General features: G+C 40.4%; 1 protein-coding gene and 2 pseudogenes across 3 annotated transcripts; 2 read left to right on the top strand and 1 right to left on the bottom strand.

Moving 5' to 3' along the window:
* The first annotated feature begins 4,560 nt into the window (after nucleotides 1-4,560).
* On the top strand, nucleotides 4,561-6,064 carry LOC110059627 (uncharacterized; annotated as a pseudogene). Its single transcript, XR_016205513.1, has 2 exons — nucleotides 4,561-4,676; nucleotides 5,361-6,064. The product of XR_016205513.1 is annotated as an uncharacterized LOC110059627 (transcript).
* On the top strand, nucleotides 6,039-8,758 carry LOC149116939 (fibrinogen-like protein A pseudogene; annotated as a pseudogene). The gene is made up of 3 exons (XR_016204401.1): nucleotides 6,039-6,079; nucleotides 6,127-6,709; nucleotides 8,017-8,758. The product of XR_016204401.1 is annotated as a fibrinogen-like protein A pseudogene (transcript).
* Nucleotides 8,759-11,771: 3,013 nt separating this feature from the next.
* Nucleotides 11,772-12,515, bottom strand: LOC149116938 (uncharacterized). Its single transcript, XM_089280564.1, has 2 exons — nucleotides 12,503-12,515; nucleotides 11,772-12,190 (listed from the first exon to the last, which is right to left on the bottom strand). Exons 1-2 carry the CDS (start codon nucleotides 12,513-12,515, stop codon nucleotides 11,772-11,774), a joined length of 432 nt encoding a protein of 143 aa, XP_089136690.1.
* Between the last annotated feature and the right edge of the window lie 4,141 nt (nucleotides 12,516-16,656).

The raw sequence follows: 16,656 nt of genomic DNA, 5'->3' as shown, positions 1-16,656 counted from the left end.
AATCACGTTCAACGGACCAGACTTATAACATCATCGACTGACAAACACTATTCACTTGACTCTGAAGATGACTTCCGCTCAGCTTGTCGAAACGTCAGTCACCAACAACAGTTCTTTTCAGAACTACACTCACCCGGACGATCACACTATACGAACTACTGATACTCCTGGGTTCAAACCATTTACTATGAACACAGCTCTGACTCAATTAACTCAATTTTGAATAATTTGGAATCGGTGAACAGGATGTTATTTAATAACTTATACTGAAAAGACCAGACATTAGTTTCACCTGCAACGTTATAGGGGATCGAGAACGCATTTAGAAGTGAAATAGGTCTCCAATTTTTAAGAGACAATAATAAAAGCTTGTTCTTTTTTGGAATAAGACGTATGATGCTTTGTCTTTGTGAAATTGATAGCTATCCTTTAAAGAATCCATAATTGAAACTGTTTACCATTGTCTCACCTAATTAGTTCCAAAACAAGCTGTAAAATTCGGCAGTAAAACCGTCACTGCCAGGAGATTTATTTTTCGAAAAAATTTTAAGGCATTCAAGCACTCATTCTCCGTCAGCAATCCCTTCGCAGTTCTTTCTTTGTTCATCGTTCAACTTCTAAATCTTGTCATGGTCGAAGAACACATCGAATTTAGGATCGTTTACTTGAGGATTTTGTGACGAGTATAAAAATTGATAGTATCTGTTTTTGTTCATTAAATTTTCCTTTCGGTCCTTGATACTGCTTCTGTTTTCTTTTAAAAGGCTGGTAATGCATTTGTTTCGTAATTTCGTCTCTCAAGGTTAAGGAAATATGGCGGACTTCTTTCGCCAAACTCATGCCAACGGACTTTGGAACGCGCACGTGCGCCCCTTGTCTGATCGTAGGAAATCTTTTCCAATTCGTTCATAACTTTGGTGTATTTCTTGACAGCTTCTGGTGATAGCAGTTTTCAATCAGATCAGTTTACAGTCTTGAGGCTTCTTGTATTAGATATTCTTTAGATTTTAGCTTTTTGTTTTGAATAACTAATTCGTGGGACGCCCTTATTTCCATTTTAATCAACCCCCATAGGAGTCCGTTATCTTCGAGATCCTGATACTTGTTGACAAAATGCGGAATTTTAAACATTAATATTTCTGTATATTCATCATCCTTCTAGGAGGCAGGAATTGAATTTCCAGAATCCTGGTCCTCTTGGGTATTTCACGTTAATTTGCAATTCCATTGTCACAAAAGAGTGATCGCAATGTGCAGCGTGTTTGATTTCACATTTTTTCACGGGGGTTTTTTTTGTTAAAGATGACTGCTATTAGCCAATAATTTAATTGAATTTGTAAAAGACAAGTTATTTGTGCAAAGATCGATTTTATATTCTAAAGGCCAAAAGGCAAAATTTCTTTCACTATGGAAGCCTCTCCCCTCCTTATTGTAAATGGTTATAATTTAATATAAAGTATGCGTCAAGAGAAAACGTGGATGTATTAAGTGTTAGTTCTCTAGTAATTTTAATTTCAGAAAGGAGTAGCAACACGCCTCGTCCCTTCATAATTCAAATATTTCAGTTGAGCGCCGGCACGGATGAGTCATGTAGCTTCATTACAACCCTCTTGATCTTTAATGATGTTTTGCAACTAATCCCGAAAAATCCAAATGGCAAAGACCTGGCGGCAATGTTGGATGACACAAATAAAAGAAGTTAGTTAGAAATCTTTTGTTAATGTCATCCAATATGGCGCCGATGACATCACGTGAAAAATTCAACCGAGTCGTTGTCATCTCATGGTTTTAACAGATTTGTTAGAATATCACGGGGGGGGGGGGAGGTTACTTCCAGAAAAGTTGGATGGGGGTGTGCGGCCCACTTCCCAAAAACCTTACTGTAACCCTATTTCTGACCAAACTCTGCGGTTTTTGCTACCCTATTTATGACCTGGCCAAAAATTCGATACCTTATTTATGACTTGAACGGTTGAAAACCCCTACCCCTTAGGACCGCATATACCTATATAGCCCGTATAAGGGGGTACCGCCGCCCCCCCCCCTGGGCAGAATATCCAGTCGATAAATGTCGGGTAAGTATAATTTAGAAAACAGCCGTAAGATAATTTTTGCTATAAATGCTTTTCAGTGGTATGGTGTGACGCATTCGTCGGCTTTGTTGATGTTTTTGCCTTGTGAATTTGCTTGCTTATAATGCATTGCGGTCGTAGTCCTCAAGCACCCGAGACTTCCCAGTAGCATCCTTTAGCAGGTTGTCTGATCTGCCTCGGAAGTTTCGGAGATTTGCGGAACTTTTCGGCAATTTTCGGAAATGCCACGAAGTTGATTGCAACCGATTGGATGACTTCCGTGAAATTTTCGGGAAATATGCTGTCCATATTCCTAAGAATATCCAGTCACTTAGTTTGAGAGTGAAACTTCAGATGTATGCAGAAACTACAGAAATTTATGTCATGTCAAATTGATCCACGAGTATGAATCTCGGTTTGTTTGGTGTGTGAGTGCTGTATGTTTATACTTGATTAATTTCAGCTTGAGATTCAAGAGGCAATGAGAAGTCGCAATCCGGACCTGTGTCGAAGATTAAGCAAGGTTACTGGTTTTTGTTTGGGTTTCCCTTGTTCTTGCGATTCTCCTGTGACAATTTTTACTTGTAACGCCCCTAAAGTAGGGAAACAAATTCATGCATGTAGCATGTTCGAGGATTCTTTTCTTGAAGGAGGAAAGCACATGACACAGTCACTAAAATATAAATGCTCTTCAAGAATGAAATCAGCAAGTCAAAATTAAAACAGCGATATAAAAACAAGATTTTAATGGTTAACAACACTGAGCATTCAATGTAAAAAAAACCTTACACAGGACTGGTAACGTACAATTACCTACGGATGGTCATTTTCTTATTCCGATATTGTTTTGAGGCTGAATAGTTGGGAGAAGAGGATTTTGCTAATGTAGCTCTCAACCTAATTTGGTCTGTTAACAGAATACGGAACAATTTGAGAGAAACCTTGCTTCGACCTCTGGGTTGATGGTTTTACAGTTCTCTCCCGACACGCCAAGACCACGTGTTCTTCGCCTAACTCAGCCAACGTCCAGGGACGTTTCCGAAATGATTCGTCGCGTCAGTGCATGGTTTTAGTGACAACATGGAGTTTAATTCGACAATCGTACAGGGGGAACGAATGTGTAGTGTATAATAGTGCTATAAACTTGTTAAAACACAGAATGAGAGTCAACTTGCTTTTGTTTGTTGCTGTTTAGTCCACACCTAAGCACGTGTTACCCCGCCAGGCCCAAAACATGTGTTACCTGGTCACATACCTGTCTGGACACACCCAAATTCAATTACGTATACGTGTTACCTGGACAACGCGCAGATCAATTCAAAACACAAAACCATCTTATATTTTTTTGAGGAAAAACTGACCCCTTTGCTGTTAGGAAGAGAAACACTTCAAATTGAAAAAATCGTGGAGAGATTGTGTATTTTGTCTCTTGTTGAAGCGATCGGTTTTCTGAAATCTGTGCTGCGCTAGACTTGAAGCAACCCCTCTTTTAATAGTCCGTCGAAGACTACGAGTAGTCCCTCTTTCGCTTAGTCCGTCGAGCGTGAAAGAAAACCGCGAGAAAAAATGGCCTCGCGAGATCCTGGAGGCAAGAAGCTTCTCTCCTCTAGGATCTTGGGCGGCCATTTTTTGCTTGCGGCTTTCCTTCGCGTCTCGCTCAACGGACTAAGCGAAAGAGGGACTACTCGTAGTCTAAGTCCGTCGAGTATGTCTTTATTTTTCCCGTGCTCGAGTACGCCTCCGAGGCTGACCGCTCTGCGTGACGCGTGACTCTGGTTAAAATAAGCGTATCTGAAACATGCGTGATAAGTAATGTGCCAAAACTCAGCGCGTGTGGGAGCCACCCAGTTCCCTCATGTTTCATCACTCCCGACCAACAAATATCAATAATAAGAGTAAGAAGATAAAGTGGACTGTTTTAACACGGTGTTTCGGAAAGTCGCAACCCTGGAAACGAAATCAAAATAATGACTTCTTACATGTTTAGCATGTTCCAATTTCAAAAGCATCTAATCTTAGAATGCGCAAGGACGGATTTGAACTTTGTTCTCCTGGTGAGTGAGTTTAGAATTGACGCTTTGCGCGAAGAAACTCATTCTACATGGAATTTATACTGGTTCACAATCGCCATTAAAAAACGATCCAAAATTCCTGTTGACTTGCTGCTCTGACTCGGGTAATGTGAACTTTTAGTCTGCAAATGTACTTCCTATGTGATGGTTTACTTCGAAAATGCCAACAGCTTTTAATCTAGAAAATTTTGAGTCTTTCAACACATACTAAAACCAATAACATTTCAAATCGTAAACGAATTTGAGCTTATGGTATGTAAACAGCAGAAATCTTGGCACATTACAGTGTATACTCGTGATCTTAGTATCATGTAACGAGCTAAAGCAGAATTATAGATTGTTGAAATCACCGACCGAAATGGCTGCCGTTCTTGCATTATTTCTGTTTTGTAAATTGTGTTTTACTGCGTTGGGTTTATAAAAGTAGAACTAGAGATGAACGAGCAGAAGAACAGAATAAACGCTCTTGAAAACGTTGCAGAGGCCAAGCCGAAGTCAAACGACGCAGACATGAAAATCGAGAATGCTCCTGGTAAGTTGGTCTTAATTAAGTACGAACTAGGAGTTACCATTGTGTTTTTGCAATCACAACTTGGTCCTGATGGAAATTTATGAGCAACTACAGTGGCGGTTCGCCTTCCCTCCCTCCCCCCTCATTTTTTGAGTTAAAACAAAGAAAAAAATCGTCCCCGCCCCCACCCTCCCTTAGCTCAAGGTCTGGATCCGTCACTGAACTAAATGTTATTCAGTGAGTGCCGAACAAATATAGCTTGATTGCGTGTTCTCGCACTTCTCACTGCTTCCTTTGCTATGCAAACAAACCCCGGAGGTTAGCAGGTCGAGTTCCCTCAAATCAAGTGGAGACAATTTAAGAAGAAAAGCAATCATTCGTACAAAATTGCCTTTAAACGTATCAAATACGACTTAATGTTGTGTCGGTTGGGACAGATTTTCTGCATCAGGGTTCGTTACATGCATGTAAAGTTAATTAGTCTCTAACATCAGTTTTCGCAGTCGCCTCAGTAGTTTAAAACAAACAGGATTCTTTACCGGCTTTGCAGGTGGCGGTTGTAAAAAACGCATTCAAGAGGTTTTTGTTTCACTTCTATCGTTGAATAGAGAATGGTTCTTTATGGTTTGGAATAGTTTGCTCCCACGCTTTGGCAACTGTAGGGTTTATTTTATACACTGAAGTACTATTTTTATTTGTTGCTAGAAATTCAAAACCTCCATAGAAACAGACGTCAAGCTGTATCAACTAAGAACACGACAGAAGCGAAAGAAACCGCGGAAACCACCATCAAAATCAGCAAGCATCTCTTATCACAATGGAGAGCACATCTGTGTCAATCTAACAGTTTCACGTGCTCATCAGGTCCGCCAGGCCCTCCCGGTCCACCTGGGACAAAAGGAGCCCGGAGACGAAGAGGACAAAAAGGAAGAATTGGAAACAAGGGAGATCAATGCATCGCCAGGAAAGAGCGGTAAGCAAGGCATCATGGGACGTGCAGGGTTAAAGGGAGAGCCTGGAACCAAAGACGAGAAAGGAGACACGGGACCCACAGGCATGCCGGGAACTAGAGGCGAGCCCGGTGAATCGATATCATCTCCTTCTGTTGTTGTTTCTCCTGTAACGTTGACAGTGAACGAAGGTGGATCAGCCTCGTTTCAGTGCTCAGAAAGCGGTAATCCTGAGCCCGCAGTAGTTTGGACTAAACTGAACAATCAGTCAGAAATCATTCAGTCAGCGGTTTCAGGAGGAAAGTTGCAGTTGAAGTGACCGGAAGTGACACAGGCTTGTATCAGTGTTTAGCAACAAACATCCTGGGGGATTCATGGAAAGTGGCGGGATTGACAGTAAATGGTAAGCTTCTGATAATGCAAATGTTATAAAATGAATTATTTCCTGTCAAAGGGGTGCCAGCCCTTTCAGCTGTGAGTGGTTTATATTTCGTTTTTTGGAAAATCAGCTGATGTTTAAGTCGAAAACTGAGGCTTCATTTTTGTCACGTGATTCCAGTATATCCTCGTGTTTCTCTACACCCGGGACCTTATGACGTCATTGGAAGAAGCAACGTCACTTTACCTACCTGTCACATGACCGGATACCCAGCTCCTGTGGTCACCTGGAGGAAGTCATCTGGTCAGTTACCCCAGGGGAGGGCGTAGTATAACAAAACTGCTTTACAAATCTCACATGTCCGTAAAGTTGATTCTGATGCCTACTTCTTTTCAGCGGTTAACCTTTTAGGAAACGTTGAAAGAAAGACTCTACTAGTTGTGATTTCACTTCCTCGGGTCACCGTTAAACCGCCTGGAAAGGTTTTTGCTATTACTGGCGACACTTTAACCTTGGACTGTAGAGCCATCGGTGATCCACCACCAGTCATTGCTTGGAAAGACAAGGAGCAGTCCTGCTTGTGAGGAGGAGTCACAAGACAGCTGATGCGTTTGTCTTGAGAGATCTGAAAGAAGAAGATGCTGGAAACTACATTTGTGTGGCTACAAGTGCAGGAGTGTTCCATATCGAGACAATAAGTGATGTTGAAGTTAGAAAACCGCGAGGTAAGTTATAACTAGAGTGTCCCATTTGTCACAAAGAGAGAGCAAGGCTGCACTCAAATTCCTGCTGCGTGAGTGTGGCTACAACTGCAGGAATGTTTGATAGCGAGACAATGAAGTTAGAAAAGTGAGAGGTAGGTTTTGAATAGAGTGACACCCTTTGTCACAAAGAGAGAATAAGTCTGCGCTTAAATTCCTGCGGTCGGACATGTGTTTTCTTTTTCCCTATGCACAAGCGATGTCGTATTTTGGAGACGAGAGAAGTGTAGTGAGAAATACGAGTCGATAGGCCGATAGGATAGTGCTCTCGTCACTTCCTCTAAAGCTTTATAACAGAAGAAAGAATTCCTAGAATAGAAACACACACCACTTGAGGTCTTCTTGCTAATTTTGTGTCAGAGCTGTACGTTTTAATCGACAAAATTGATCTTTTGTTGAGCTTAAAAAGCAAGATCTGTAACAATTTAAAGCTGTACGCGGAAAAGAAACGCTGGATGATAAAGTAAGCATTCGTCGTGACTTGTAAGTTACGTACTTTGTATCCTCATAAGTTTGATCGACCATAGTCCATATTTAGGCGAGACGCAGTTGAGCCAGAATACTCAAGGCGAGATCAAATGAGCCTGGCATTTATACCTACCTATTTATAGGTATTTATGGGTATTTCGGGTGTTTTGGCTGGACTACATCTCGCCGAAATAAGAACCATGGCTCCAATAAACTCGCCTGATATGCCGCCGAGGCGTACCAAAAAGGTACGGTTAGGTATTTACCATACCCAAATTCAGCCAAAAATCCGACCATACCAGATGAGTGACTTGATGTGGCAGGATATTAGGATAGAAGACACGGCTTCTGATTGGCTAATTGCGAATTTGGGTATGTTAATTAGATTATTAAATAATTAGTAATATAATACTACGTTTTTGAAGGTGTCAAGCAAAACGGCAGTTTCCCGTTGAATAAGGACACTTAAGAAAACAATCATCTAAAATTATAAATCTAAATTTACCTCTCCCGTTTCTGAGGGCTAAAAATCAATGTAGATATGACATTTCTCTAGTGCCAATGACACATTTTTGATTCTGTTTATTTCCAAACCAGCCTCACGAACTTTAATCCACAATAGAAAGCTAACAGCAAGAACTTATGGTTATTATGAGACCTTAATTTCGTAACAATTTTGTTTGTCACAATTTTTTTGAAACAAGATTGGTTCAACTAATCATTAGGGAACTCGCCACATAACTTATAATTTGCAAGATAACTGGAAAAGTTTAACAGAGACTTACTACATTCTATTTTGTCAGATTGTTCAGATCTGCTAAAATCAGGCTATACTCAGAGTGGAGTGTACTCTATCAACCCAGACGGTACAGGACACTTCAGTGTCTACTGTGACATGCGCACTGACGGTGGAGGCTGGACCGTGTTTCAACGAAGACAGGATGGCTCGGTAGAGTTCTATCGGGGATGGGACGACTACAATGCAGGCTTTGGTCAGCCGACTGCTGAGTTCTGGTTAGGAACCGACAAGATCCACAGGCTGACGGCCTTTAGACCCAGCTCGCTACGAGTGGAGCTAGAGGACTGGAACGGAGGTAAAGCGTATGCCAAATATAGCAAGTTCAACATTGACGATGAGCAGGCGCAGTATCGACTTGATGTGGTTTCATATTCAGGGACAGCGGGAGATTCGTTAGCATGGCATAATAACAAGGCGTTTAGTGTAAAGGACAGAGATAATGACAGATGGAGCGGTGGGAATTGTGCCGTAAAATACACTAGTGCCTGGTGGCACAACGATTGCCACTACTCCAATCTAAGCGGAAAATACCTGGGAGAAACAACTAGCGTCAATTGGCACTACTGGAAGAATGCGTATGTCTCACTCAAATTCACTAAATTGAAACTGAGGCCGTCATCGTAAAAATAATACCAGTTAATTACAACTGAGCTTTTACAATTAATTTTGTTATGTTATGCAATTGTACTTTAGTCCAAAGTAAGTTTTTTCTGTTTTTCATCAACCCTCGGTCTCTCCCCTGCCCTCCCCCCTCACCTTCCTCCAACTTTACGCTTACTTTGTTTCTAAAGTTTTTGTGTCGGGCCACAAGAAAATGAAAACAGTCCCCTCAGCCAAGTAACCACTGAGAATTTTTCGATGTCCTTTAGATGATGGACTTCCGGTATTCGAAATTGTTAACAACTATACTCCGTTAAATATTAAAGCTAGTTTGGCTTCAAGTCGGTAAATGAAAATTTCCCGCGAAACAAGAGTTGAAAACTTAATTCTTCGTGATATATGATTTTGCTTTCTTTTATCATTTTTCAAAAGACCGACTCTGCGAGCCATTTTTGTCCCCCAAACCGCTGAATCCTTTGATCTACCGTATTTCTTTGTCAGGATGCAGGATTTAGCGTTAAAGGTAGAATGGAGTGACATGTCACGTCACAGGTGACTTTTAGTAAGTTTAGTTTATATTGTATGGAACATTTCAAACAAAAAGGCTTCCAAAAGCCCGTAAGAAACCTGGAGAAGATCAAGAAAATGGACCAAAAACAGCAATAATTTCGTTATTGTCCGGCAGAGAGATTTTTATCTACCTAGTTTTAACACAGTGTCAGAGATAACCGTACCAAAAACACTCAGCCAGATATTTAGACCCAAGACTCTAGAGTAAGATATCAAGTCAAAAAAGATCGGCAGTCAAGACCCGAATACGCAGACTTGATTTTAGTAACATCCTTGCAGGCTGTAGTGGCTGCCATCTGTGTAATTCTTGATTTTAATTTCTTTTATTCATGATTTTAGACAGTGTTATAAGTAGTATGCAATTCTTATTTTAGCTTCATTTAATCTATTTTAAATTCACCTATTTGTATTTTAGCTAGTATTTTAGATTTCTTAAGGGTCCCCTATTAGCAGCGGGATACTCTTCTGCTATTTTTCTTGACGCGCTAATAAAGTTACTATTTTTATTATTATCTTCATCATCGTCATCGTCATCATCATTATTATTTTTTACCAAAAGAAAGCCAGTGGAAGATATGGGTATTACCTTCAACGACAAACGGAAAAAGTCCGCTTGCTGTTGACTGAGACTGTTTTCCTTTCCTCGAATCCTTCAAAAAATTCACAAGAAAACGTAAAACAAAACCACTTTCACGAAGAAGCTGTACACGAAGAAGTATATCGTTGCATTTTTCTTTCACTATAAAATAAAGCGAGTACCCAGCTAATGGATTTGATATCGTCCACTGTTGTTGACTCCTGACTAGCAAATCAAAAAGAAATTAATAAATTATCCAACAAGAAACGGAAGAACGTTACAGAAAGTTGTATCAGTCTCATTAGTCATTTACTGTTCGCGTTTGAACAAGGAGTGGGTGGGTGAGATAAGTCAATGTAGGTTAAAGTGTTTTGGAATTGTAAAAGGATTTTGTATCAATACAATTCTACTCGGCTCTTCTTTTGTTTTCGTGAAACGCGAAATGATCATCTTATTTCTGTGAAGTGTAAATTTTCCATTTATTTATTTACATATTTTTTGAAAGGTGATTTTGATTTTCAATTTACCACCCTCTTTCCAAAAATTTCAAAACTTCAGTTAAACTTCGAACCAATAAAATTCGAAGCATTCTACTTGTGAGTAAATCAATGCCGTCGTTAGCTTTTTTAATGTTTGGTGGAGGTTTGATGTTCTAAAGGCAAGCGTGTTGGCCGGGCGATTGCAAGTTATCTGGTCAGGGTCTTTGTGTTGTGTTGTGTTCTTGGGTAAGACATTTGACTCTTACAGAACCTTAAAATGTTGCCGCTTGTTGTGTTACCTGACATAGTATTAAGCGCCTGCCTGAAATGTACTGGGCATCTTCTTCAAGGAGGAGTAGCAATATTCCCGTCGTGGCGCGCTTAACTGAAATACAGTCGAACCTTCGGTTACGACATCCTTTCCTCGGTGACAGTTTTTCAAAATACCAAAAGTTTCCAAGTCAAATCACTATATCTAAAACCTCTTTTAAGCGACCACCTCTTTGTAAGCGACTGCGACCACTTTCAGGGCTAAAAAAACAAAACTTTTTTTTTGTTTTTAACCTCTCGTAAGCGACCACTTGACAGACAATAGAGCGGAAATTGGATAATAAGGTGTTGTAACATTATCGCAATCTTACCAGACGTTTTCTCGAAAATGACTTTTCACGTAAATAAAATATTAAAAATTGAAAGAAAAATGCGCATACACTGTACTCTAACAGTCTCAAAGGAGACGTCAACTCTGAATAAATACTTTGGAAAGGTAAATATTCTTGCTGTAATAGCGTTATGGTTGGGTTAAGATTAAGGAAGACACGCATTCAGTGCTGCGAGTAACTCATTGTAATATCATTCTTAGATCATGTTACATTTAAGTACATTAATGGATCACGTGTACGATGATGTAATCACTACACCCCTCCTTCAGATAAGTTCCTAAGAGTTCATGTCTCAATGTATTATTTAATCACTAGTACAAATTTGAGCGCAGCACTCTGACCTAATTGCAATCAGCTGATAATTAAATCCGACATTGATAAGAATCATAACGAATGTTCAATGTTCCTAATTTCTGGTCGTGGCATAATGATCAATGTTCATGCTTGATTAAAATGCTTATATTTGGTGTAATCCTTTAAGTGTCCGTCAAGTGTAGACCTTATCTGTCGTGACCTGCGCAGTGGTGATGTTGCTACTTCTGGTGCATGTTGGGCGGCGCCATCTTAGATAGCTGCTTGTGCTGCTACTGGTGTCACCACAGGGTTTGTCTGAGCGGCGGTCAGTGCTACCTGGTGTGTGACTGAGGGTGGTACTGCCGGTCTTGTGGTAGGTGGTTGCCTTTGCTTGTCTCTTGCTGGGAAGTATGTTGTCCTGAAGAGCTTGAATTTGGATGCATCTCTGCATACGGCTTTCACATCACTTACTACAAGTCTGGCATGGATGGTGGAGCCGATGATCTTCGAGGCTATGTAGATGTGTGGCTCGAATGGGGTATCCCTTTCGTTTCTTCTTGCGTTTCAGGAGTACAGCCTATCCAATGTTGACTTTGTGTTTCTTGGCTCTGTGTCTGTTTTCATAGCAAATCTTCAATTTGTGCTTGTATGTACTGTTCCTGACGTCTTCGTCCCTACTTGCTGTATCTGTTGGGTAGTGGTCGAGCTTGGTACGAACTGTTCGGTTCATTAATAGCTCGTATGGTGTCACTCCTGTTGCCGGGCGGGGTGTCTCCTTGTATGCTTGGAGCATGTCGTAGGTGACCTCGTGGAGATCGACTTTTTCCACGCGTGCAATGCCCGCGGTCTTGTTGAAGCCTTCAACTTGTCCCTGGGCTTTCGGGTGACGTGGCGTAACTTTCTGGTGTGTAAACCCTATTTCTGCAGCGATCTCTTTAAATTCTATGGAGTGAAATGGTGGTGCATTGTCAGATTGGACTATCACTACACTTGTGGCTACAAAAAGTAATCACATGGGCATAGACGGGATTGTATCTGAAATAGCTTCTCTGATCACCATGTAGAAATTTATTCGTTCTCATGATGTAAAATTCAACTGAGTCATTGTCATCTCTAGGTTTTAACAGAGTTGTTGGAATATCCAGTCGATAAATACCGCGTAGGTATAATTTAGAAAACAGTGCTGCGATGAATGCTTTTCATTGCTATGCTGTGACGCATTCGTCGGCTTTGTTGATGTTTACGCCTTGTGACTGTGTATGCTTACAATGCATTACGTTCGTAGTACTCAGAACACCCGAGACTTGCCAGTAGCATCCATCAGCGGGTTGTCTGATCTGCCTCGAAAGTTTCGGAGACTTGCGGAACTTTTCGGCAATGCCAGAAATGCCACGAATTTGATCGAAACCGTTTGAATGACTTTCGTAAAATTTCCGGAAAATATGGAGTCGATCTTCCTAAAAATTGCCAGTAACTTGGTTGGAACGTGTTATTTCAGATCTAAGTAAAAACTGCCGAAATCTATATTATTTCAAAGTGATCCGACTCTAGGTTTGTTTGGTAAAATGTGAGTACTGTATTGATTAATTTTAACTTGAGATTCAAGAGGCAATGAGAAGTCGCTTAAAAACACTCGTTAAAAACACCCGATGCCTGGCAAGCTTTTCGCGACGTCCGTAATCGTCTGAAAACAACGATCAAAGAGGCGAAACGATCGTTCATCAATACGGCATTATCATCAACGAAACCGAAAGAGGTCTGGCGTATTATACACCGTATTTTGAACCCATGTCCACAGCCTTTACGTCTGGATGTCAATGAGCTTAACAAGCATTTTGCAGAAGTTGCCCAACGCACCACCGGAAATGCAGGTGTTGACGCAAAAGAAGACCTACTGAACTTTGTTGATAGCTTGCAGCCATGCCTGATGGGGGAAAGATCATTCACTTTGCGCCACGTTAAATATGAAGAGGTCCTCAAGGAAATCAAATTAATTCGTTCCGATACATCGACAGGACCTGACCAAATACCAGCTAAGTTCCTAAAGCCTGTAGCCGACCTGATTGCAGGACCTTTGACAGACGTGATAAATTCCTGTATTGCCACATCAACATTTCCCGACGCTTGGAAAGTTGCGAGGATAACCCCAATCCCTAAGACCAGTGGCTCTACCTTCAGTGTATCAGACATGAGACCGATATCAATACTTCCGGTCCTTTCAAAAGTTTTTGAAAGACTCGTACACCACCAAGTCATCGATTACATTGATTCTCAATGCCTGTTAAAAGAGAATATCTCAGGCTTCAGGAAAGGACACTCAACGACTACTGTTCTATTAGGGATCAGAGATGACATTATTCGCGCCATGAAGCGAGGAGAAGTTACCCTCATGGTACTAGCCGATTTCTCTAAGGCGTTTGATACCATCAAGTACAAGACTGTTCTTGAAAAGCTCAGCCTGTTGGGCTTTTCCAAGGAATATCTTAAATGGACGATCCAATATCTTACAGGAAGGAAACACTTTGTGCAAGTCGACGACAAAACGTCAGAGCTTTGTAGGGTGAGTTTCGGCGTACCTCAAGGTTCTATCATGGGGCCACTCATTTTCAATCTCTACGTGGCTGACCTTCAGTCATATGTACGCGGAGTTAAATGTCATCAATATGCTGATGATACCACATTGTACACACAGTGCAAACCAGCAGATCTTCACTCAACTCTAACTGAACTTTCTGCAAGTATAGGCAAATTGGAAGCGTGGTCACGTGAAGCAAACTTAGTCATTAATCCTTCCAAGACTAAGCTGATGTTATTATCTACTCCGCAGTTATCAAAGGTCCATCATTTAAACACTGAAAAGTTCGACATCACAATCAACAGCATCCCCTTGGAACGAGTGACCACCACTAAATTATTGGGGTCTCACATCCATGAGCATCTGAACTGGGAAGGAAATGTCAGACAAGTAGCAGCGTCCTGCTATGCTACTCTAACAACCCTAAGGAAGTTAAAGAACATCCTGCCTTTCCATATCAAAAAGAATTTGGCACAGGCACTGGTTCTAAGCAAGCTATATTATAATGACATAGTATACCACTCACTCCCAGATTATTTATGAAACGTCTCCAGAGAGTACAAAAGGCTACAGCTAGTTTTGTGCTTGGTAGATTTGTGTCATCCGAAGACATCCTTACGAAACTCAAATGGCTTCCCGTAAAGGAACAACGCGAATGGAACCTACTTAAGGCAACTCACAAAGCCCTTCACAACCCATATTGGCCAAGTTATCTGAAACTTAATGTATTTCAACACGAAAGATGCTTAAGATCTAGTAACAGCATTCAGTTAGAGAGATCTTTAATTAATAATACTCTACAGGACCAGACTGCAAGTTTATTTAACACGTTGCCCAGCAACGTGAGGTGCTGCCAAGACTATATTAAATTTTGTAAAGACACCAAAAATATTATTTTTAAGAGAGCTTTAGAACACCTGGCATAATTTTAATTATTTATTTATTCATTTATATATTTTAGCATATCTCAAAGCACAATTTTATCTCGTTTACATATAGATATAAATTCTTAGATATCTTTTAATCTTTTTACAATTGTAAATTTAGTTAGCATCGGGCAGGCGAAGAGCCACCCTGTGGATATACTGCCCGAAATGCCATTATTATTATTATTATTATTATTATTATTATTATTATTATTATTATTATTATTATTATTATTATTATTATTATAGTCGCAATCCAGATCTGTGTCGAAGATTACGCAAGCAGTTATTGGTTTTCGTTTGAGTTTCCCTTGTTCTTGTGATTCTCCTGTAACATTTTTTCTTTGTAACGCTCCTAAATTGGAGAAACAAATTCATGCCTGTAGCATGTTCGAGGATTCTATTCTTGAAGGAGGAAAGCACATGACACAGTCACTAAAACATGAAACTCTTCATGGATGATATCAGCAAGTCAAAATTAAAACAACGATATAAACACGAGCTTATCTCAGGTCTTGCAGTACAAAAATTAGTTGTGGGTTTTTAATGGTTAACAACACTGAACATTCAAAGTAAAAAAAAAACATTACCCTGGACTGGTAACTTGCAATTATCTCCAGATAGTCATTTTATTATTCCGATATTGTTTTGAGGCTAAATAGTTGGGGAAAAGAGGATTTTGCTAATGTAGCTCTCATCTTAATTTGGCCTGTTTACAGAAAGCGGAGCAATTTCAAAGAAACCTTGCTTTGACCTCTGGGTTAATGGATTTACAGTTCTCACCCGACACGCCAAGACCACGTGTTCTTCGCCTGACTCAGCCAACTTCCAGGGACGTTTCCGAAATGATTCGTCGCGTCAATGCGTGGTTTAAGTAACAAAAAAGGGTTTTATCCGACAAACGTACATGGAGAAAGAATATATAGTCTATAACACTACTATTAAGGTGTAAAACACAAAATGAGAGTCAACTGCTGTGGTTTCTCGTTATTTACCACACTTAAGCACGTGTTACCTCGCTAGGCCCAAAACATGTGTTACCTGGTCACATACCTCTCTGGACACACCCAATCCAATGACGTCTGTGTGTTACCTGGACAACGCCCACATCAATTCAAAACAAAACTATCTCATTATTTTTTTTAAGGAAAACTGTCCATTTCGCCCTTACGAAGAGAAACACTTGTATTTCTGTCTACTTCAAAACAGTTGAAAAAAATCTTGGAAAGAATGTGTATTTAGCCTCTTATAGAGGCGATTAGTTTCTGAAATCTGTGCTGCATCAACTCGACTTGGAGCAACCCCTCTCTTGGCAGTCGGTCGAGTATGACTTTATTTTTCCCGCGCTCGCTCAAGCCCCCGACATTGTAGGCAGGGCTACGGCGGACCGCTCTGTGTGACGCGCGATTCTGGTTAAAATAAGCGTATTTGAAACATGCGTGATAAGTTAATGTGCCAAAAATCAGCACCTGTGGGAGCCGCCCAGTGCCCTCAAATTTTATCACTCCCGACCAACAATTTTCAACAATAAGAGCAAGAAGATAAAGTGGAATGTTTTAACTCTGTGTTTCGGAAAGTCGCAACCATGGAAACGAAATCAAAATAATGACTTCTTACATGTTTAGCATGTCAAATTCCAAAAAGCAACTAATTTTAGAATGCGCCAGGACGGATATGAACTTTGTTCTCCTTGTGAGTGAGTTTAGAATTGACGCTTTGCGCGAAGAAACTCATTCTACGTGGAATTTGGACTGGTTCACAATCGCCATTAAAAACGATCCAAAATTCCTGTTGACTTTCTGCTTAAACTCGGGTAATGTGAAGTTTTTGTCTGTAGATGTACTTCTTATGTGATGGTGTACTCCGGAAATGCTGACAGCTCAGTTTAATCTAGAAAATTCTGACTCTTTCAACACATACTAAAATACCACACTGAAAATCAATAGCATTTCAAATCGTAA

Source organism: Orbicella faveolata, unplaced genomic scaffold (genome assembly GCF_042242905.1).
Source record: "Orbicella faveolata isolate gen_17 unplaced genomic scaffold, um_ofav_v1 contig_12, whole genome shotgun sequence".
In the NCBI taxonomy this organism is placed as follows: domain Eukaryota; kingdom Metazoa; phylum Cnidaria; class Anthozoa; order Scleractinia; family Merulinidae; genus Orbicella; species Orbicella faveolata.
The sequence above is the reverse complement of the archived record's forward strand: the minus strand, read 5'-3'. Positions and strand labels throughout refer to the sequence as shown.